At 42.8% G+C, this 22,046-nt stretch overlaps 1 protein-coding gene across 2 annotated transcripts in view; it reads left to right on the forward strand.

Moving 5' to 3' along the window:
- BANP (BTG3 associated nuclear protein) overlaps positions 1 to 22,046 on the forward strand; it is a 345,686-nt gene that overhangs the window by 212,739 nt on the left and 110,901 nt on the right. For both annotated transcript variants that reach the window (XM_072117099.1, XM_072117098.1), the window contains one exon: positions 18,377 to 18,507. In XM_072117099.1, coding sequence (XP_071973200.1) covers positions 18,377 to 18,507 — 131 coding nt within the window. The remainder of the gene's footprint in view (positions 1 to 18,376; positions 18,508 to 22,046) is intronic.

Below are 22,046 nucleotides of genomic sequence, written 5' to 3' on the forward strand. Positions count from 1 at the left end.
GTTAACAGTAGTTACAGGTTAGAGGTAGAAGAGCATCTGCAGAAATCATCAAGTTCAGGGGCAAATAGCACTTGCCCTGAAAATAAGCAGCCCTAGCAGCCTTTTCATAGAAGGTGTCAACTAGGCGTCCTACTTTGAAAATAAGCCCCGGTTATAGGGGGCCACAGTTCAAAGCGCTATAACAACCGTACTGTGGCTTCCAGAAGGGACTGTTCATTGAAAGAGGACAATCTCCCCTTAAATTTCAAACACAAGGATTGTATTTCTAAAGGTACAGTAGGCAGTGCAATTTTCAGCTGCGGAGGTCTCAGTCTCTCTTGTATCTAGAAACTGATGCTGCAGTAAAAGGCTTGCTGCTGTGGTCGGGATGAGAGCAGTGACAGGCAGTGCCATGGGTGAACAAGAAAGCCGGAGGAGTTAAATATAAGATTTATATTGTTTTTCTTTCCAACTCTTCCAAACCTTATGTAAAATCCTGGACAATCCCTTTATGGAGTGTCCCATTGCATGTGAGCCATGAGAATTTGAGGACAATGATTAAGAATATAATAGAGTCGCAGGAAATTTACAATGGAATTCAGTTATGATGTTACAGAAGGTTTTTTGATAAAAAAAAGACATCCCCTGAAACACAGAATTTATGGAGAGCTCTTTTGAATGGTTTACAAAACCTTTTTTGAATCTCTTTCAGCACCAATAGGTTTGTGGGTCTGTTGTATGTGACATAAAATTTTTAGCTGAAATCAAGAGCTGTTACAAAGTGTATGTTGAGGCCATTATTTATTACATTCCCAGCCATTGTATGTGGCATGTGGATTTTTTTAGGTTATGGACTGCTTGTTGTCAGGTTCCCTTGCACACTACTGCTCCAGTTCAGTGGTAGTAAAGAAGCCCTTATGACCATAAAGACCAACATTATGGGCATAGGTGATTCCAGATTTTTACTGATCTTTAGAACGTCTATATTGTTATCTTTCCAAATGTTTACTTCCTTTTAAGTCGTCATTGCGATAGTCATTGAAGAATACATTAGTGCACATTTCATTATCTTGGCATTAGCCCTTTTTTTGTTAATAGTTGCAAAAGAAATGTAAGTATATCCATCACAATTAATGCATAAATAAGAGAACCCCCCCCCCCCCAAAAAAAAGCCCATGTTTTTAATTCAGCAGGTAACAAGTATATTTTAAATACATTTCTATAGAATTCTCTATATATCATACATACCAAGCTTTCAGAGATGCAATATAATACGGGTGTATTGAGAACATCAAATATATATAGCCCACCAGAGAAGAGGAGGAAATGCTGACCATGAGATACACGGGTAGATGAGGTCTGTGTCCTTCCATATGAAAGCTAGCATTGTTTTTGATATTTGTTTAGTATAGTTTTAGGAATGGGAACAGAAAGAGTCCTCAGTAAATTTAAAGTCATGAAGCTCATCCAAGAAAATTCAGTTCTAGTTCTTATGGCGTCAAACCCTTTCTGGAGCTTAGCTAAGAGGGGAGTGAAGTTGACTTTTATTAAACAGATAATATTTTGATAAGACTAAACCACTTGGGAAATATTTCTCTACAATATTAAGAATTGTAAACAAAACATTATGTTACCATGTTCCCATGGTAAAATCCCGATCTGCCTGGAATGTGCCCTGAAGTAAAATGAGGACAAACATGGCGGGTTATGTGCTTATATGTTTAATTTAAACTTTTTCACACACAGCTGGACAGATGCAGCAGTTTTTGCAGTTTTGTTCTGCTCTTCTTTTAAACCACTTTGAATATTATATTTAAATCAGTTTATTAAATTTCAAACAAGGATAACAAAACAAACTTTCAGTAATACAAGTATAACACAATATATAAGGAATGCAGGTGTACATCAAAAGAGAGAAAAAAAATCGGCAGTTGCCTGGCCTTTTCTGACATCTGTTAGCCAGAGGGTAGATGTTTCTTATGGATCCAAGAGATCTATCCTTCTAGTGAAGATTATTACATACACGATGTTCATGAGGATTTGTCCATCTTGGTATCTCTGTATGTATCTGCGACGTATGTTTCATGGGTGAATCTCTGCCACCTCCTGTATGTACTAAAATTGGTAATAACCACGAGGGGGCTTTTTCAAGAGCGTATCGTCTGACCCTATTATTCTATTTGGAATAATTCCTATCGCTTGCCTTGTGTATTTGATTGTAGCTCTGATGTGGCCTCTGGGCAGGTGTGTATGGTTACAGACAAACAAATACATGCATTCCATTAACAAAGGGTGAGACAAAGACAGAGGGGTGTGGGGTCCAAGAAAGGGGATAAGGTTCTCGGTAAAGTAGTGTGTAGTCAAGTACGATATAGGGACACACAGTGGTGCGTTTACAGGCTGGTCTGAGGTTTTGGGCTTAGGATGTCCTTGAATCTCTGGGTTTCTCTGAATGCAATCCAAGGTTGCCATAATTTTAAGGATTTCTCTCCCATATCCGATGTGTCTGCAATGGATTCCTCCATGCGATGTATGTGTATCATTTCCTGTGCCCATTCGGAGATTGTGGGAGGCATGGCCGGCGCCAGCACCCGGCTTACCCGGGCAAGTGCCGGGGCCCACGGCACACACTGACAACATAAGAAAAGTCAATTACATCGGCATACTTTGCCGATGTAATTGAGGGAAGCGCCGCACTCACAGTGCCGGCGCGGCTGACAGGGGGGCGGCACCGCAAGCGGGCACTCACAGACCATAATTGCATCGGCGCGGCCGATGTATTTCTGCTGCGTCTAATAGTGTGCAGGACGCTGGCCGACGTGATGACTTCATGCCGCCAGCGTCCCTGCTGCTGCACGATAGACGCTGCTCTCACCCAGGAAGATGTAGCAGATGAAGAAGATGCGAGCAGCCCTTGAGGTAAGTTAGCGTTTATTATTTTTTTTAAATGTGTATTTAATTAATTAATGGAGCCTGGGGGGGGGGGGGAGTGGGGTGTATTAATTAATAGAGCCTGGGGGTTATATTAATTAATAGAGCCTGGGGGGGGGGGGTATATTAATTAATAGAGCCTGGGGGGGGGAAGTATATTAATTAATAGAGCCTGGGGGGGGGAATTAATTAATGGAGCCTGGGGGATATATAAATTAATAGAGCCTGGGGGATATATTAATTGAGTTTGGGGGGGGGGTATATTAATTAATAGAGCCTGGGGGGATATTTTAATTAATGGAACCCAGGGGGCTGGGGTGTATATTATTTGATGGAGCCTGGGGGGGTGTATATTAGTTAATGGAGCCTGGGGGGTATATTAATTAATGGAGCCTGGCTGGGGGGGGGGTGTATATTAATTAATAGAGCCTGGGGGGTATATTAATTAATGGAGCCTGGCTGGGGGTTGTATATTAATTAATAGAGCCTGGGGGGTATATTAATTAATGGAGCCTGGCTGGGGGGGTGTATATTAATTGATGGAGCCTGGGGGGCTGTATATTAATATTGGTTTCTTAAGGTCTGCGTTTTTAATGCCACCACATGAGCTACGGGGCCCAGTGAGGCACTCTCGCCCAGGGGCCCAGTGAAACCTGGAGCCGGCCCTGGTGGGAGGTGTATTGGTTCGCCATTTCCTGGGTATCACCGACCTTGCAGCAATGAGTGAAAATCTCAGGAGATTCCGTTTTTGACTTCCAATAGACCCGGGTAGTATTGATAGTAGAGCTATCTCGGGTGTTTTGGGAGCTGACTGCCCTGTGAATTCGGACGTGATATCAAACACCTGGTTCCAGAAATGCGAGATCTCATTGCATGCCCACCAAATGTGCAACATAGTGCCCTTGTTCCTACCACATCTCCAGCATGTGTCCTGAAGTGCCGGATAAATGGAGTGTAAGAGGGTCGGGACCCTATACCATCTAGTGAAGATTTTGTAGTTTCGTTCCTGACATGAGTTGGCTACCGAGAGCTTGTGAGTAAATAGAAATGCCTTGTCCCAGTCTTCTGCAGACAGTGGGATGTTAAGGTCCCTCTCCCACCCCGTCACATATGGCAAGGGAGTGCTGTCCGATTCCTTCAGGAGGAGGTGATATATTCGAGAGATGCAGTGGTCAGGAGGAATGTCTAACCTGAAAAGGGCTTCAAATGGGGTGAGCTGTTTGTTAAAAGACTGATCCCGGACGCTTCGGAAATGATTCCAGTTGAGTCAACTCTAACCACGATAAGTTAGACGAGGTTGCCAGTCCCACTAATTCTTGATGTGATGGAATCGGGGCCTCTCCTAGAATGTCATGCATTCGATGGTCCTCGTGACTATATCGACATAGAAACACTGTCCTGGAGAATGCCGGTGGAAAGTCGGGATTGCGGAATAGAGGCGTGAGTGGACTTAATGGTCGAGACAGAATTTTGTTCTGGGTGAGAGCCCTCCAGAGTTTCAATGTTGATGCTAAAAACAGCGTCTGGGGCTCTATGTCTACACGTTGGGAAGGTACCCACGGTATCACCTTGATGGGGATCGGGGAGCTATACTGTTCCAATCTGACCCATTGTTTAGTGGACAGGTGGTAGTGCCAATCCAGTAGGCGAACTAGGACGGCAGCCCGGTGATAGAGCTTGAAGTCTGGTACCCCCCCTCCCCCAGCTGATTTTGGTCTAATCAGGAACTGTCATCCTATCCGCGGGCGAGTTGAGCCCCATATGAATCGGAGGAGCACCGACCGGATTGATTGAAAGAATGAGGAGGGGGGCATAATTGGGATTCCCTGGAAAATATAGAGAAAGCGGGGTAGGATGTCCATTTTTATGACGTTAATTCGCCCAAACCAGGATAACTGTTTCCTATTGTATCCTTCCAAGTCTTTTAATGTACGTTCCAACAATGGTAGGTAGTTGAATGTGTATAGCTTGGAGAGGTCTACTGGCACCTGGATCCCCGGATATTTAATGGACTGCGTCCGCCAGCAAAATGGGTAGTGGTCCCTGACGGACTGTGCTTCAGTATGAGGTAGAGATATGTTGAGCATCTCTGACTTAGAGTAGTTAATCTTGAAATTGCTCAATTGGCTATATCTCTCAAGTTCCTTCAATAAGGAGGGGAGTGTAATCCTGGGTTGAGAAACATAGAGCAAGAGATCATCGGCAAAGAGCGCCATTTTGTATTGACGCTGACCCACTTGTAAGCCATGTATGTTTGGGTTGTTTCTGATGGCCGTAGCCAGATGTTCCATCACTATTACGTATAAAAGGGGTGAGAGGGGGCATCCCTGGCGCGTTCTGTTTCTAATGTGGATTGGTTTAGAGAAGAACCCATTAGCCCTGACCCTAGCAGTGGGCTGGTTGTATAAGGCCATAACCTTCCCCAAAAACTTCGGGCCCAGCCCCAGGTGTGTAAGGGCGGACAACATAAACTCCCAGTTTACCCTATCAAAGGCCTTTTCTGCATCGATCGATAAAAGGCAGGAGGGGACAGACCTCTTCTGAGTTTGCTGCATGAGAGTAAACGTCTTGATCAGGTTATCCCTAGCCTCTCTACCCCTCACAAAGCCCACCTGGTCCGAGTTGACTATTTTTGGGAGGAGAGGGGCCAGGCGATCTGCCAGGACCTTAGCGTATAACTTCAGGTCTACATTCAATAGTGATATCGGTCTGTAGCTCGCCGGTGCTAAGGGGTCCTTGTCCTGCTTCAACAGTACACTAATGTACACTACCTCTACAAAGGTAGTGATATGTAAACTACGTGTGCAGACTAGCTGAACACGCTACCCTGGGTGGAAAGAAACCTAACCTGTAAGCGAGCCCACGTCTAGGGCTCCCGTGCTTTGTTCTACATAACTGTTATTATCATCAACTTCAGGTCTACATTCAATAGTGATATCGGTCTGTAGCTCGCCGGTGCTAAGGGGTCCTTGTCCTGCTTCAACAGTACACTAATGTTAGCCTCCAGGGATTGGGGGTGAAAGGCCGAATGTTGGGATATGGTGTTGAACACGTGTGTCATTAATGGGGACAGTGTTTCCCTGAATGCCTTATAGAAGGCAGGGGAGAATCCGTCAGGTCCTGGGCTGTTCCCTACCGGTGTGTTTTTGATAGCATCAGTTACCTCTTCTTCACTGAGATCTTTTTCTAGTACCTCTATTTCCTCTGTTGCTAAGGAGGGCAGTGCCGTCTCTTTTATGTATTCTTGTATTTTTCTAGTCATGGGTGACCGGTTTAGGTCTGCCGACTGACCCTTGATATTATACAGTTGTGTGTAGTACGCGCCGGACTCTGAACTGATCTCGGCCGGGTTGTGTGTGATCTCACCCTTAATTGTCCTAGTACGAGGTATGTGTGTTGCTCCCGATCTAGGGTGTAGAAGTCCACATTTATTTGCGTGTTCATAAAGGCGGCCCTTAAATTGAAGACGTTGGGACAGCGTCTTACGATCCAGCAGGGCCCTTATCTCATCCCTAATTATCATGAGCTCGGCGAGGTCTTCTGGGGACCGCTTTGCCTTGGGACGCTGCTCTATTGTATGCAGTCGCTGTAGTAGGGAGGTGAGTTTAAATGCGTTTTCTTTCTTTAATCTAACTCCATGCTCAGTAAATCGACTACGTAACTCACACTTGAGGGCTTCCCACTTCATCGGTAGGTCCTCTTGGCGGAGGTCCTGTATGCGGGAGTGGCATTCTATAGTACTTTTGATTTCCTGTGCGCAAAGGGCGTCTTTGAGCAGGTGATCGTTAAGGCGCCATGACCATGGACGCTTGTCAACAGTCGGTATGGTTATTGTCAAGTATATTGGGGCATGGTCCGTTAGAACAATATTGCCTATACTTGCTGTTGGATCCCACATCAGAGCCCTGTGTTGGACAAAGAGCATGTCTATGCGGCTGTATGAGTCATGAGCTGGGGAATAGTAGGTGAAATCCCTATCCTGTGGATGTAAGATGCGCCAAACATCTACCAACTGCAGGCCATGTAGGTCTTTTTTGAGCATGCTCATCTGTCGTAGGGGAGTGTGGGTTTTTCCTGATGAAGTATCGAGATTAGTGTCGATTGGGAAATTAAAGTCCCCACCTAATATCAATAACCCCTTGGTGAATCCTGCTAGATCTTGGAGAATTTTCATACAGGCCGGAATTGGGGAGCGATTGGGCAAGTACAGATTAGGCAAGGTAAAGATCTGGCCATAAATTTGTATTTTAATAAAGGCATATCTACCTGCCTCGTCCAGGAATTGGTCCAGAAGCACATGTGGGATGGAGCGGTGAACAGCGATGGAGACTCCCTTAGAGCGCGACTCTGGATTAGTACTGTGGAACCAGGTGTTAAAATATCGGTCTTTGATTTCTGGGAAGTGTCCGGTTTTGAAGTGGGTCTCTTGTAAATACAAGATTTTCACACCCTGTCTATGCATACCATATAATATCTGTGATCTTTTCTGAGGAGTGTTTAGGCCCCTGGCATTTAAGGATCCAATCTTTAAGGTTGCCATGAGGCGACCACTACTCGACTGATAGCCAAAGGTATCTGATATAAGGAATTAAAGCAAGGGATGGAACCCTGAAGAGTAGCGCTTTGACTTTAGCCCTGGTGTAGGGGCCCTTTGAGGTGTATGGGTCTTGGGTATGTGAGGGTAACAGGAAGGTGGGGGTTAGACGCAGACAGACACTCACACTCACTAACAGGTAACCTGAATAAAAGATAAACAAACTATAAGGAAAAAAGGAAAGGAAAAGAAAAAAGGGATATACAGGTAAAAGGCTAAATCTATTCCAATAGATGTGGGACCAGACTCTAGTCCCTCTACAAAGGTAGTGATATGTAAACTACGTGTGCAGACTAGCTGAACACGCTACCCTGGGTGGAAAGAAACCTAACCTGTAAGCGAGCCCACGTCTAGGGCTCCCGTGCTTTGTTCTACATAACTGTTATTATCATCAACATGTGTAACCCAGCTAACCAACAAATGATGTATTATTAAGAATACTTTGCAAAAGAGAAACATTTATAATATGAAGGACCAAGTATTAGCTTGCCACAGTCCCTATATATAGAAAGGATACTCTCGAAGAAGTATGTGGAATCTGTGGACGAGCAAGCTTTCAGTTCCAGTCCTATGGGTCATTTGGACGCCTCCGTTGTCGATGTGGGCCCCTAGGGCCATTTCCTGCTCCACCCCTGGGTGCACATTGAGGAAGCGGACGTGGCCACTGTCCCATAGGGGTTGGAAGCGATGGCCAGTCCGGGAAGTCCATAGCCGGCAGGTTGAGGGTTTCTGCCACCAATGACACATCTCCCGGGTGACGAATCACGTGAGTGCGGCCCCCATGGCAGATTTGGAGCCTAAATGGGAAGCCCCAGGTGTATGGTATGTTGCGCTGTCGCAGGATTTCCAACAAGGGTCTGAGGGCCTTTCTTTTAAGAAGCGTCATCCTGGAGAGATCTGGCAGCAGCAGGACCGCAGTCCCTTGGTATGTGATTCGGTTTAAGGATCTCGCTTTATTCATTATGGCTTCCTTTATTTGGTACCTGTGTACCCTGCAGATTACATCTCTGGGAGGGTCACGTGGAGATGGATGGGCCTGCAACGCCCGGTGGGCCCTAGCCAGTTCCAAGGGGGTGTCCTCCGGTACCTCCCACACTGTGTTAAAGAGAGTGCGGAGAGCTCCATGTAGATTTGCTGATTCTACTGTTTCTGGCAGTCCCCTTACTCTAATGTTGTTCCTCCTCCCTCTATTTTCGGAGTCATCAATCTGGTCCGAGAGATATTGCAGTTGGTAGGCATGAGTTGCTAGAGCTGCTGTATGTGAGTCTGCCAGGTTTTGTATGGTTGCCTGTGCTTCTTCGTTCACCGTCACTCTGGCCTGGAGCTGATGAACTTCCTCTCTGAGAGTGGCTACTTCAGCGCTGTATGATTGTTCAAGGCAAGACACATAGCACTCCATATCTTCCTTCGTGGGTATTGCCTTCAGATGGCTTTTGAAGTTACGTAGTTCCGCCAGACCTTCTAGAACTTGTGCTAGTATCGTAGCTTGCTGTGTATCCTATGATGGAGACATGAAAGCTGGTGAGCTCGATGATGACCCCATAGGGCTGGAGATATACAGATGGGGGGTAGCTGTAGGATCCGGTGACTGCGTTGCCACGAATATGCGAGGGGATATCGTGGGCGAGAGTAGCATGTGTGTCTGTGCCCCATTGTCCCACGGCGTCAGTGAAAGTGGAGGTGTCAGGGGCGGCGGATCTGGTGACCCTGGTTGTCCCATCGGTTGTGAGGCCACGGCGCGCTGTGGTGCGTATTGGGAGTCCCCTGCCCTGTTGTGGCATATAGCTAGAGTGTTGTCCCATGGGTCAGGTGACATTTTAGTAGGCAGGTGTGATAGCTGCTCCCCCTGGTGACCGTTGTGCACCTCTGCATCTCCATTACTGGCAGGCTGTAGCCCCTGGGTATGTGGGGAAGGAAGTGAATCCGCTGGGGAGGCTGCCCGGTGTACATCAGCCTGTACTACCTGGCACTGTCTGTGCGGTGTCTGCAGGGCCAGGTCCCCCTGCTCCCGGCCCCCCCCAGCAACAGGGCTGCCTTGCGGGTATGCCGCATGATTCTGCCGGGTGGAGGGTGGAGAAGACCGACCCGCAGTCACTCCATCCCCTGTGTCCCGGTGCCCCTCCAGGCACGCAGCATCTGATCCTCCGCTCACCTGGGGACTGATGGGTGGCTGTTTGCCACGGGTTCCTCCAATGGCATCCACTGCCTGGTCTCCGCGTGCGCCGGGCGATTCAGCTCCAGCCGACACACTGACAGAGTGTGCCGCGGCTGTTACATTTGTATCGCTTACGTGTGCCGTCGCGTCTCTCATACCCGGCTGCTGGCTTCTCCCCGGCTTCTCCTTCTCCGCTGATTTCAGCAGTTCCGCATTTCCCCTAGGCACGGGTGACCCGCGGTGAGTCTGCTGTGTGGGGTTTTTCGGGGTCCCGCTTACTGGACTGCGGTGTGAGGTGGTTGCCACCATGATGGTATCGGTGGGCCTTGTGGTCGCAGGCTGGCAGGGTGACAGGAATCGGCCTATTCCTCTGGTCGTTGCCCAAGACTGGGGTGTCTGGAGGTTCGGGGGGTCCCTCTTCTTCTTAGGGCCCATTTGGCTTTGGGTTATATAGCTGGGGTACACTGTTTGGCACGGGAAACCCTGTGGGTACTCAGGAGCTACTGCAAAACCGGTCTGCTCGCCTCCATAGCCAGGCCACTCCCCTTCACTTTAAATATTATAACACTCTTTACTTTTTTTCATGACAGATAAGACTTTGATAAATATAGACTTGAATATTAATTTCTGTCGTTTTTCCCATTAGTTGTAAAATTGTATGAACATTTGAAATATGTACAGTGTCAAACCATCACCATTTTCCAGGTTTAGAGACCGAAGCAGAGGGTACATGTACTTTTGCAAGTGTCTTCTGTAGCTCCTTCTGCATTCTGTCTTTAGATGACAAGCTGGATAGGGCACACTTCAAATGGTCATAACCCCTGAACCATCACATCTAGAAACACAATTCTGGTGTCCTATTATGGAAGAGAGTCTGCAGTTTAATATAATATCTAGGTGAAACAGAACCAGAGATACATGCTTTTAAAGTTAGTTGGAAATTGAGATCAGTAGATTTTCCCCTAGAAATACCATCTTGACGTGTATATACTGTACATGCTATCTGCACGGGGCATGTGCATGACGTATGACGTATATAGCCATAATCTTGAAGTGGTTAATGAACGAGAGCCTTTGGTTTTGGAGGTCTTGGTAATGGTTCAGACATCCAGATCTTGGGCTCTATGGAAGCTAGAACCATGAGTTTGGTCAGTTCATGTTTGTGGTTGTGTGTGCAACAGAACCAAAGATACTGGCAAAGACATCTAAGAATTTAGATCCAATCTACAGCTCACCTATGTAACTATATATTTATTTGTCACTATTTTAGGTTGTAGCTGCTGTAGAGCCCAAAATAGGGCCATATCTCAGGCAAGATGTGTCTTCTCTCTGGTCATTTGCATATGACTTTCCAGATCGTTTTTTTTAGCTAAAAAGTCAAGGTTTAACAAAAGAGGGTATGACAGAAAGGGTATTTCATTCCCTACCTTAGGGACCTGGGCATTCTGATGGAAACTCTCTGACAGATGGTGGTGTGATTAGGATGTTGAGTTGATCGATTGTGTCCAATGCATTTCACTAAAGTTGGGGAAGGAGACATATTTTCTTGGATCAGAAACCTTTGTGAGCATTTAAGAAGTTGTCTTCCTCTCGTATTTTTTATTCTTCCACTGTTCAGAGTGTGCCCCAGGCCTCTCCTGCCATTCTCAGCTTGTGTGGGCTTGTCAGTCATTGTTGAATTTCTGGCTGCTACCAGTCGTTGCCACAAACAAATCCTGGTTGTTTTTTCTTATTAATATACACTATGCTTTATTTATTACCATTTCTTGGCCATTTTTTCGATAATGGGGTTGTTGGAAATCTAGAAGCTTGTGAACTCTGAATATCTTGTGTCAGACAAATATAATCTCCAACAAATCTTGTTAAGTGGCTTAATCTTCTAGTGGAAAATATTCATAGTTGGTTAAATTGGAAGAAATCAATGTTGGTTTTTGCCATCATTCAAAAGAAAGGGATAACCGACAAATAACCACAAAAGTGTATTTTCTATGAAAAATAAGTAGCTTTGTTTGGAGAATTTCACGTCTCTGCATTTCCTGGCTGGATGTTACTTTAATTTCAGCTATTTTCTAAGGCTGCGTACACACATGGCGTTTACACTGTATTTTGAAATGCAATACAACAGCTGAGGAGGGGAGATTTGCCTAATTACATTGCAATGTAATTGATGTAATTACAGCAATGTAATTAGGCAAATATCCACTCCTCAGCTGTTGTATTGCATTTCATAATGCAATGTAAACTCCACATGTGAACGCAGCCGTAAAGGAAACTACCATGAGGAATCTACCATCAGAAGTAGGATCTGCCTGCCTCTGCCCTAATCTGTAATTTAATATTCCTGGTACCTATGTAAATTAACTAGCCTGGCCGAGCACAGTGAGCTAAGGCTACTCCATATACACTTCTAATATGGGTGGGTTTCCTTTAATGTTTTCTTTTATTGCCAAAGTTATCAGACATTATTATCAAATTCCTAGGTGTAGGTTTAGGCCTGGAAGATTTTAGTGCTGCATTTTTCCCTAGTCTGTGAAGCTCCTAAATGTTACTCTCTGGTAACTCTTGTAATGTAGATACACTTGTTGGATATATTTGATGGGCATTTTGGCCCTTTAACATACTTAAAGCAGTGTAGTTCTTCTGTCTTTCTTAAACTCTTTGTTTTGTCTAATGTCACTCATGTTATACTCATTGAAAGGAAAGTCAAAAAACAATGAAAAGGCTCCAAACCACACAAGTGTAGCCAGAGCATAGATTACCCCCGCTGATGGACGCTGCCATGATTTTACATTTGGCTTTGCTTCTCCTTGTGACTGATGTGTAGGTAATTTTGCAGCCACAACTTGTCAGAGGGACAGTGTGTTTATACTGAAACCAAAATCAATGCAATCCATATAGGATAGTATGTGCCTCATAAATGGACAAAACAAATTTGCTTTTGTAAAAAGCTGCAATCGTGTAAAAGCTTCTGACAGAAGACAGTAAGCAGCAGAGAGACAGACTGGCAGCCCTGTGCCTCACCTCTGCTGTTTATATGGTCCTGCACAAATGCTTGTTTTCAGGTATGATCCTCTGAAAACATCACGTATACATGTAACAGACATAACTTTTTAGGACTCTTCGCTACTGTGGAACTAATTTCCAGTTAATGTGATCTGATGGTTATACTTCGCTTCTGGGCCTTTTGGGACTGTGTGCCAGTCTTTAGATTTATAAAAGAATGTGTTCATGTCAATAATTGGAGCCATATGTTACTGCAAAGATGCTACTGTTCATCAGCTCCGTAATCTCCATTTCTGTGGAGATTGCCACAGATTGTGCCAGATACTCAAAATTTGGACCATTCGTTGTCTACAGTATCTTACAAACCTGTTTTTTGATTTCTGTTCCTCGGCAGGTCTGTCGAGGCCTAAACTCCTTTCGGCTTTAGTGACGTTCTACAAATATTCAATTAAAGAATTACCTATTTGGTTTCCTCTAATTTGAAACATACATTTTATTATTAAGTTAAAAAAAAAGTAAATGCCAGAAATCTGGAAAACCAAATTAAGTATTTCCTCTTCACAGCCTCCCTGCTGACCAAAGATTGTCCATTAAGATCTGTCTGGTTAAACTCTTGTTGACCCTTTATGTCCATTAATTTGTGTCCAGTAATGTGACTGCACTGACTGTGAAATGTTATAAAAAATCTGCCTGTAAAATGATAGCAGAAGTTTAGATGAAGAGAGCGACGGCGGGTGATGTGTAGAGTAATAGGAGCTGTTTATTCAGTGTGCACGCTATACCTAGACATGGGCAGTCTGTCGAATAAACCTCTATCAAGTCATTAATAGGTCAAGGCTTATTTCACTGTAACATGGCTGACTACTCAGCAGAGATTTTTATTACCTTTCAGCTTCATTTAAACAGAATAAAAAAGCATCGGTTGAAGCTGGACTTGGCATGTACAAACACAGGCTCGACGTTAGAATAGATTGGTACAATATGTTTTCAGCTTTTGATTGGCAAACGTTTGTTTGTAATGTTTTCCTACGCCTTTGACCCGTCAAGCCACATTAGCTCTGAAATTCCATTTACATAGGAGCGAGGGAGGAAAAACAATAAAATGTAGACCACTGTTTTTTGTAGGCAAGCAATTTTTTGTGTGGTCTAATTTCTGTTTAGAGGTGAGCATGAATAGAATTTTGGGGGGGATTTGGGGAAAATGTAAAACCGATTGTTGGAAATGTCTGAAGAACAGAAGCTTTCCCAGTTTAGTATATGATGCATTTTTAACCCATTAAAAATGTTTTAAAAGCCATAACTTTTTATTGCTTTATATACTTGAGTACAAGCCTACACGAGTATAAGCCAAGGCACCTAATTTTACCACAAAATACTGCAAAAACCTATTGACTCAAGTATAAGCCTACACTGGGAAATGTGTTGGTCACAGACTCCCTGAGTAAAGAAATGCCCAGCTGCCTCCCCCTGTAATGAAATGCCCATGTAGCCTCCCCTGCTATTTAAATGCTCAAGCAGCCTCCCCCGGTAATTAAGTGTCGGCTGCCTCTACCAGTAATTAAATGCCCATGCAGCTTTCCCCGGTAATTAAATGCCCATGCAGCCTCCCCCGGTAATGCAATGCCCATGCAGCCTCCCCCGGTAATTGTTCTTTAAGAACAAACCCAAGGAACCTATCTTGTACGTAACCCGGGGACTGCCTGTATTGGAAATTTACTGTATGTTCCACTACAGATCCTGCCATGGCATCCTCTGTATGGGCCCCTGCTGTCATAGTAAGTGATTGATGTGTCACAAGGGGAAGTGGTGTGGGCACTCAAATCCAAGATGATGGCGCCTAGAAAATCTATAACAGAATAACTAAAAAAGAAAGGAATGAAGATATTGCAATAGCCCAGTCAATATCTAGACCTCAATCCAATAGAAATGCTCTGGTGAAATGCAGTCTACGGAGCGAGGAGGGGTCTGATTTGTGTGAGTCTCAGCACTGAGACCCCCAACTGATCAGTAATGGATAGGGCCTAACTTTTTTTTTGTGGCAAAACCCCTTTAAACATCTGAAGCTACCTATATGTGTGTGTGTATATGTGTCATGTTAAGTCATACTATTAGTTTTCCCTGTGAGTATCTCATTATTGGATACAGGTGATATGTGCTGTTTACAATAAGATATGACATGTCCCATCATTGATGCTTGGCCAGTCTCATTATGCTCCTTATAAAGCTATTAGGCAGTCAACCATTTAGCTACAGGTATTTGCAGACCTTCATGCTCCGCTACTTGTTTTAGCAGCTTTGGGCAAGTTTTTTTTTTTTCGTGCTGTCAAAATTCCAAGGATATTATTGGATCATCATGAACTCTTATTTCGGTTTCCACTATAGGTGGAAGAAAATGAATTTGAACAACCTCCTAGCACCAAGCATTTGGAACAGATTGTTGGGATCACAGAAACATTGCGTCTCAGTATTTCCTCTGGCACGAGATGCTGGAAACATTGTACTTGATTGTGCAAGAGACTGTGAGCGTTGCAGTTTGAGCTGCACTTTCTACAGCCAGCTACTAATCCCCACAGCATATGTGTCCTGTTTCATTTTTCTCCTCTTGAAGGCTGTGTGCCTGGCCTCGTCTCTTAGCCCTTTGCCCTTGTGACAGAGGCAAAGCTTCTCTGGTGCTTCAGAGCATTGGTCTCTGCAACCAAGTTTTTTTTCCTGTCCAAGGTCAAACTGCACTTTACTTTTTAATGTATTTACAGTTCTGTAACTTTTGCAATTGTTAAAGGTCTCAGATTTGGTTGACAGATGAACTGTGAAGCCACTATAAAACCAGATATCATGCCAAATTCCTTTTCCAAGCCTGCATAACAAATGGCTTTGATTATTTAACTCTTCTGATATATCCTATGGGATTTTATTGTTCTAGATGGAGGTCATGGCTCTTAATTGTCAAGTCTAAGTACTGTCAAGTTTGAGTAAACTACTGCCACACTGGTGGTTCTCTTGGTGGAAGTCCTTATGAAAGTAAATAGATAATTGTCACAAACTAGTATTACGTTCAGAAGAGGGCACAGTGGGTTAAGAAAGTAAAAGATGGATTACCCCACCACATCCCAGGGTGCATACTGCTCTTCTTTTACTCGTTATAAATCCTGCTCGAGCAATGTCTGACTGAAAAGTTCACTGCTGCAGTTATTTCATACATAGATGTCGCGGACCCTGAAAGTTCCATAAGAACCATGGTGGGGAATCTGCAAGATAAGTAGAACTTTATTAACTTATGCTACTATGTTTTAGCTTACAGGTCTATTCCTTTAAGATATTTTTCTTGTTTAGCCAGTAGCTTCCCAACTCCTCAACACCGTGGATAAAATAGAGGCCAAACATGGCTTGAACAGGCTAGTATGCTAGCAAGGGGTGTCCTAGACAAAGATCTCTCCAAAAACTGCGCCCCATTTTTATAAAGTTTGAGAATAACTGTTGTAGTAATTGTAGGTAGAAATGTTCTAGCCATAACTCACCTTTGTTAGTCTTTCCTCTTTGACATGGTGTAGAGCATTATGAATCTTGCACAGGATATTGAAGTGAACTATTCCTTGCCTGGAGGCTTTGTAGAGGATACCTGACTTCTACCCACCAGTGGCCCCTATATCATCTTCTTTTTATGTTGCATCCTGGAGGTGTAGCCATTATAAAATGCAATGCTGACAGGTTGCTGTGAAGCGTGTAGTTTTCGTAAGTAAAATATATTTCTCTCAATTGCAGCATAAATTTCTACTTGACCTGTATGTATATTTTTCAGTCTACATAACTCTAAGGTCAGCACAAGTCTGTCTGCAGTGGGAGGTGCTGCCATCATTTCTATTGAATAGCGGCAACTGTTTTACATTACAGTTTTAGGGATTGAGTTTATTTATGAAGAAGATTCAACATGACTGAACCTCTGGTCATGGCTGTGAAGTCTATAATTTTACAGAAAGCTTTAGCTTCTTCCTTATTTGCAGGTTTGGTGCAAAATACGGTTAGGTGCCACTGTGTTATGTACAAGAGCTTTGATATAATATGGATATAATGGACTTGGCATCTGTCAGCTTCGTTTATCTCAGCCTAGAGGAAATGTTTCTCAGCCTCTCTCTCAGGGTATGGTAGTCAGTGCCAGTCTGTACATCCTAGGACTGCAAAACTGAATGATGGATTGCTGTGCCATAGAGGTGACCCAGACACATCACCCAGGCCTTTAGTCATTACTTTTGACACACCCTTTTGAAACTTTCTGCCAAATGTAATGGTGGAGGTGCACAGTTGTGCCCATGGTGAGCTCCACTATGTGCCATACCAATATTCACTCAATATTAGGCACTTTGATAAATCTAGTGAAGGTTAACATTGTCATAACCTTGCATTGTCTAACTTTTAAATATTTTTTTGGAAATCTTCCCCAATTAGTTGTACTTCTTAATGATCATGCTATACAATTCAACTTGAATCATCCTGTTTTTTGTTACCAGTAGTCATTTTGTGTCTACAATATGCACATCTTTTTCGTGTAATTTCTCCAAACTTGCTGATGTATCCTCAACAAACCAATTAAAATATATAAGGGTATAAAAACATAAAGGTTTCCAAATATTTCTCATTTTCAAATGATTTAGTCAAGATTTGGATGAAGAGCTGTGGGAAAGAAAAAACCCTAAGCAGACTGGCCTTGGGATGAGGAATGTTAGTAATGGGGTTTGAAGAGAAGGAAAATAGTTACACCTTATTGGCAGGTTAAAGCATGATTGTGAAAGGTCTGAGCCCAGTTAAAGAAAGGTTCAGTGCAGGGGACTTAAATACAATGAGGTTGTGTTTTTAGGAGTCAAAATGATTGTAAAGATCCTTGAATTGTATATGACACAAGTCCTCCATAGGACAGAAGTATAAGCCGTTCGTGGGACCTCAAGCAGATCTGTGGTGCAGCTGCCTCTCCTGATACACCTAGTATACACCTAGTATAAGGATATGAAAGAAAATTTTTAAGTATTTTGATTACGGTAGATCTAATCTCAACCAAGTGGTGCTTCCTATGGCTTAATTTTGACAAATATAACAGAGCATGAAGCCACAGATCTACATGTAATCCATTGTAGGGTATGCATCACAGGATGATATACACATTGTGTAGATTATATCTCCCTGCTCTTTTGTAGTATAAGGACAAGATGCTACCTCTTTATCCAGCCAACTGTGGGGTCATCCTTAGCCAACCTGTGATTAGAAGGGTAGATCCAGATCTTGTACTTGTAAGGTTGGCTACTTCATTCAATATCAGAAAAAGGTTCTTCACAAGGCACCATCTAACCGTAAAGGGGTGTTTCCATTACAGTCCTTTATGACATATCTGCAGGCAACTCTTTCCATCATTCTAACTGGCTGATCAATGGCCGCTATCTGCAAACGGATCTTTTAAGGTAAAAGGATTCATCTCAATTCAACTTTTAGCGTATAAAGGGCAAAAATAAAACTCAAACTGCAGTTAATGAAGGAGATCTGTCCTACTGGTCTCGAAAAAAAAGATAAAAAGTGGCACTATTTTATTTATTTTTAAATATGACATGAACATTAAAACAAAAGTTATCAAAGGTAATACACTGTGGTCACTATGTTGTAAACTAAAGCTGTTACCTTTTGGTGTTTTTTTATTTTTATTTAAAGATTCTTTGCTTTGCCTGTATTTACAGATGGTGTGCAAAATACAGTATCGTCCTCCAGTGACCTCCAGCAGGCTCCACCGCAGGCACTACATTATGCGCTGGCAAATGCCCAGCAGGTGCAGATACACCAGATAGGAGAGGATGGACAGGTCCAGGTGGTAAGTTCTATCCTTTTCTGTCCTTAACCTTAAATCCTATTTTTCAACAAAAATCTTCAACAATGTATGTTCCTATTTTTTAAATTTTCAATTATATGGCACTCTGTTTTCAAAACATCCGGAATGTAGTATACATTTACGTGCACTCCCTTCTGCAGCTGTTTTTTATGAACCTGCCATTCCTTTCATGATTCAGAGGGACTTCATAATTTAAAGGGAACCTGTAGCCACATTTTTCAAAAATACAGCTAGTGACTAATTATTATCCAAATTCCACCCTTCTTTTAGCTAAAAATAGTTTTGCTCATATCCCGATAAAATCAACTTTGTTATACATACATGAGTAAATTTTGCAAATTTAGGGGTAAAGGAACTTAGATGACATCACCCATATCACATGACATGAAGTGCTGAATGGTGAGAAGGTATTCACCAAGCCGGGACGGACACACCCCTTCGACTCGCAGCTGCCAGGTAGATAACAAAGTTGATTTTTGGGGTTGTGAGGGGAAAAAGTGTGTAATTTAGTTAAAAGAACTTTTTGGGAAGCTGTCACAATTTTTGTATTTGTGAAACATTTGGTGATAGGCTTCCTTTTAGAAATATTTTAGGCAAATCTGTGTGTCTTCAGTGTCATTTAAAGAGTAACTGTCATTTGAGATGCTTTTTAATTTTTGTATGTGTGTGTGCTACGGGGATGGCGGGTCAGTGGTGAATATTTTTCTAATATACTTTATTAAGAAATTCTGCTCAGTTTTTAAAAAAAGAGGCTGCAAAGTGCTGCTGTATCTCACCCCGAATAGATCTAAAGTAAGCAGCTCCCTAGCCCTACCCCAGTAAAAGCAGTGTTAAAAGCGCTTGCAAACATTGCACTGCCATAGCCTCGGAACGCCGAAACAAGCTTACAGCGGTCTGGCGTATTCATGAGGGGGCGGGACTAGGAGGTGGTGACTGCAGCTTGAAGCCTGACAGTCGTCGCCAACATATGGTGTGGGAGGGGCGGTCCGTGGGAGAAGCAGAGGAGAGGGGAGCGCCTCAGTCTGCCCCCTCATAAATACGCCGGAGTGCTACAAGCTTGGTTCGGTGTTCCGTCGGCTATGTAGGTTCTGATAAAGCTAGCTATTTAACACTGCTACACCTGGGTAAGGGCTAGGAACTGCTTACTTTAGTAAGCAGCTTTTAAAGGGTTTATTCGGGTGACAGGTCCTCTTTAAGGTAAATAAACAGATAAGACAATATTGCAATGTGGGCCATTTTGAGGTTCTGTCATCTACAGATATTTTACTTTCAGATCAAGGGTGTACACCATAAAGGTCGTAAATTTTACAAGAGGTCCATCCTATTCATGACAGTTTATTTCCTCTGGCAACTGATTTTTCCCAAAGAAATTTATATTATAAGAAATATCAGCTTATGTCAGCCAATCAGCCATAGTGTGATGACACATAGTTTCACTGTTGATAGCTGGAGCTTGAAGCAGAGTTGCCTTGATTTAAGTCTTGTATAGACATCATGAAGTCTGCTGTAGAGAATAAAACTAATGAATAATTATGTATGAAATTATAGAGCTCCTTTTGAGACAAATCTGGAGAGTTTCATATTCTTTCACAAAGCCTTATAACTTTAAGTGCTCCTTATCACAAACTGAAAGTCAAAACTAAAACTGAAACTGGTTAGTGAATGTTTATTCTTTTCTCAAGTCTCTGTATTATAGGTTTGCAGAATAGCTTGAAAGGCTAACTGTGGTGATCGCTTGGGTCCTTGGGGGAGCTGCATTTTATTAAACTTGGTCACACATTAGCAGCTTGAGATGAAGGAGAATAGTGATGCTAAATGGCAGCCCCCCAAGTCTTGTACAAAGAACATTAGAATAAAAGAGTGTTTAATAATTTGGTTTTAATGACAAATATAGGTGATCCATACCCTCAAATTAAAATGTTTATTCAATGATAAGTGGGTCGGTCATTTCAGCTACAAGTATAGGCACTTCCTAATCGTCCGTAAATGAAGGAATAGAGATTAGTAGCAGCTCTGCCCTTAATTATAGCCACCTATATCATAAAACAGCCCTGTAAAAAGCTGGGAGAAAAAATATGTATCTCAATGCAACAATAGCCCAAGAAGTGTTCATTAACAAACATTATTCTCATCTACCATCCATAACAATCATGATAAACCAGGGACACTTACTCTTAGATCCAGGCACTGTGACTGCTTCTTAACCCCTTCGGGACTCAGCCTCTTTTGGCCTTTAGGACGCGGTCCCATTTTTCAAATCTGACCTGTGTCACTATAAGTGGTTATAGCTTTGGAACGCTATGAGATATCCAGGGTATTTTGAGATTGTTTTCTCGTGACTAATTATACTTCAAATTAGTTTTAAAATTTGGATGATATCTTTTGTGTTTAGTTATGAAAAAAAACTAAATTTGGAAAAAAATTGGAAAAATGATTTATTTTCAAAGTTCTAAATTCACCCAAATAAATTCATAACTTACATTTCTCAAATGTTTGCATTATGTTCCCAAGGTTTTTTAAGACTCCACATATTTTACTAGAATGTTATGAGGCTCAGAATTTGGGTGCCATTTTTCAAATTTTTTGGAAAATCACCAAAATTAATATTTATTAATATTGTAATTGACTTTGAGAGGCCTAAATAATAGCTAGAATTGTTATGGAAACTACACACCTCAACGTATGAAAAACCACTTTTAAGAAGTTTGTTAAACCTTTAGGTGTTTTATAGGGGTTAAAACAAAATGGAGGTGTGGTCTACAAATTGTAATATTTTTTGACAATACATTCATTTTGGGTGGAAAATTAAACATTTGTAATGGATTAAATGAAAAAAGGCTCAACAAAGTGCGATACCTAATTTTTCCCAAGTACACCGATACCCTATATGTCAGTGAACCTTTTAGAGACCGAGTGCCCAAACTACAACAAAACCCCACTTATTTACCCTGATGTGCCAATGTGCCATTTTAAGCAGTAACTTATTGCTACCTGTTATTGCTACCTGTTCTTCCACTTCTTTAATTGTATCAGCCACCTGAGGCCACCAATACAGTTGAAAGAAGGAGGGCAAATTCAGACAATCATTGTCTCCAGGGTCTTTCTGTTTAGGAAGAATGGTGGGTCTAACAGAAGGACCTCCAAAGATAATGCACTTCTTTTAACACCTTCTCACTTTTCAAGCAGTTCCAAACAGTCAATGAAGTGTTGCTGTAAAATAGTGCTGAACGCAGCATCTCATAAGTTGCCTGGGACTGCAGGAAGATTTAATGGATTTGGTCCTGTTTGGTGAACTCTGTCCTAGGCTGATGGCCTGAGTGCCCACAGAAAGGGCTCTTAGTGCCACCTCTGGCACCAGTGCCATAGGTTCGCCATCACTGCTATATGTGGTGGTACCTGCTGTATGGGCGCACGGACGGGCAGAAGGGAAGGAGGAGCCATGCAGATCAGATTTGCTATGTCACATTGTACAGGCTATAATTTTTTTTTTTTTTATTGTGGACCTATAGGGGCTTATTTTT

The sequence above is a fragment of the Engystomops pustulosus genome, chromosome 7 (genome assembly GCF_040894005.1).
Source record: "Engystomops pustulosus chromosome 7, aEngPut4.maternal, whole genome shotgun sequence".
NCBI lineage: Eukaryota > Metazoa > Chordata > Amphibia > Anura > Leptodactylidae > Engystomops > Engystomops pustulosus.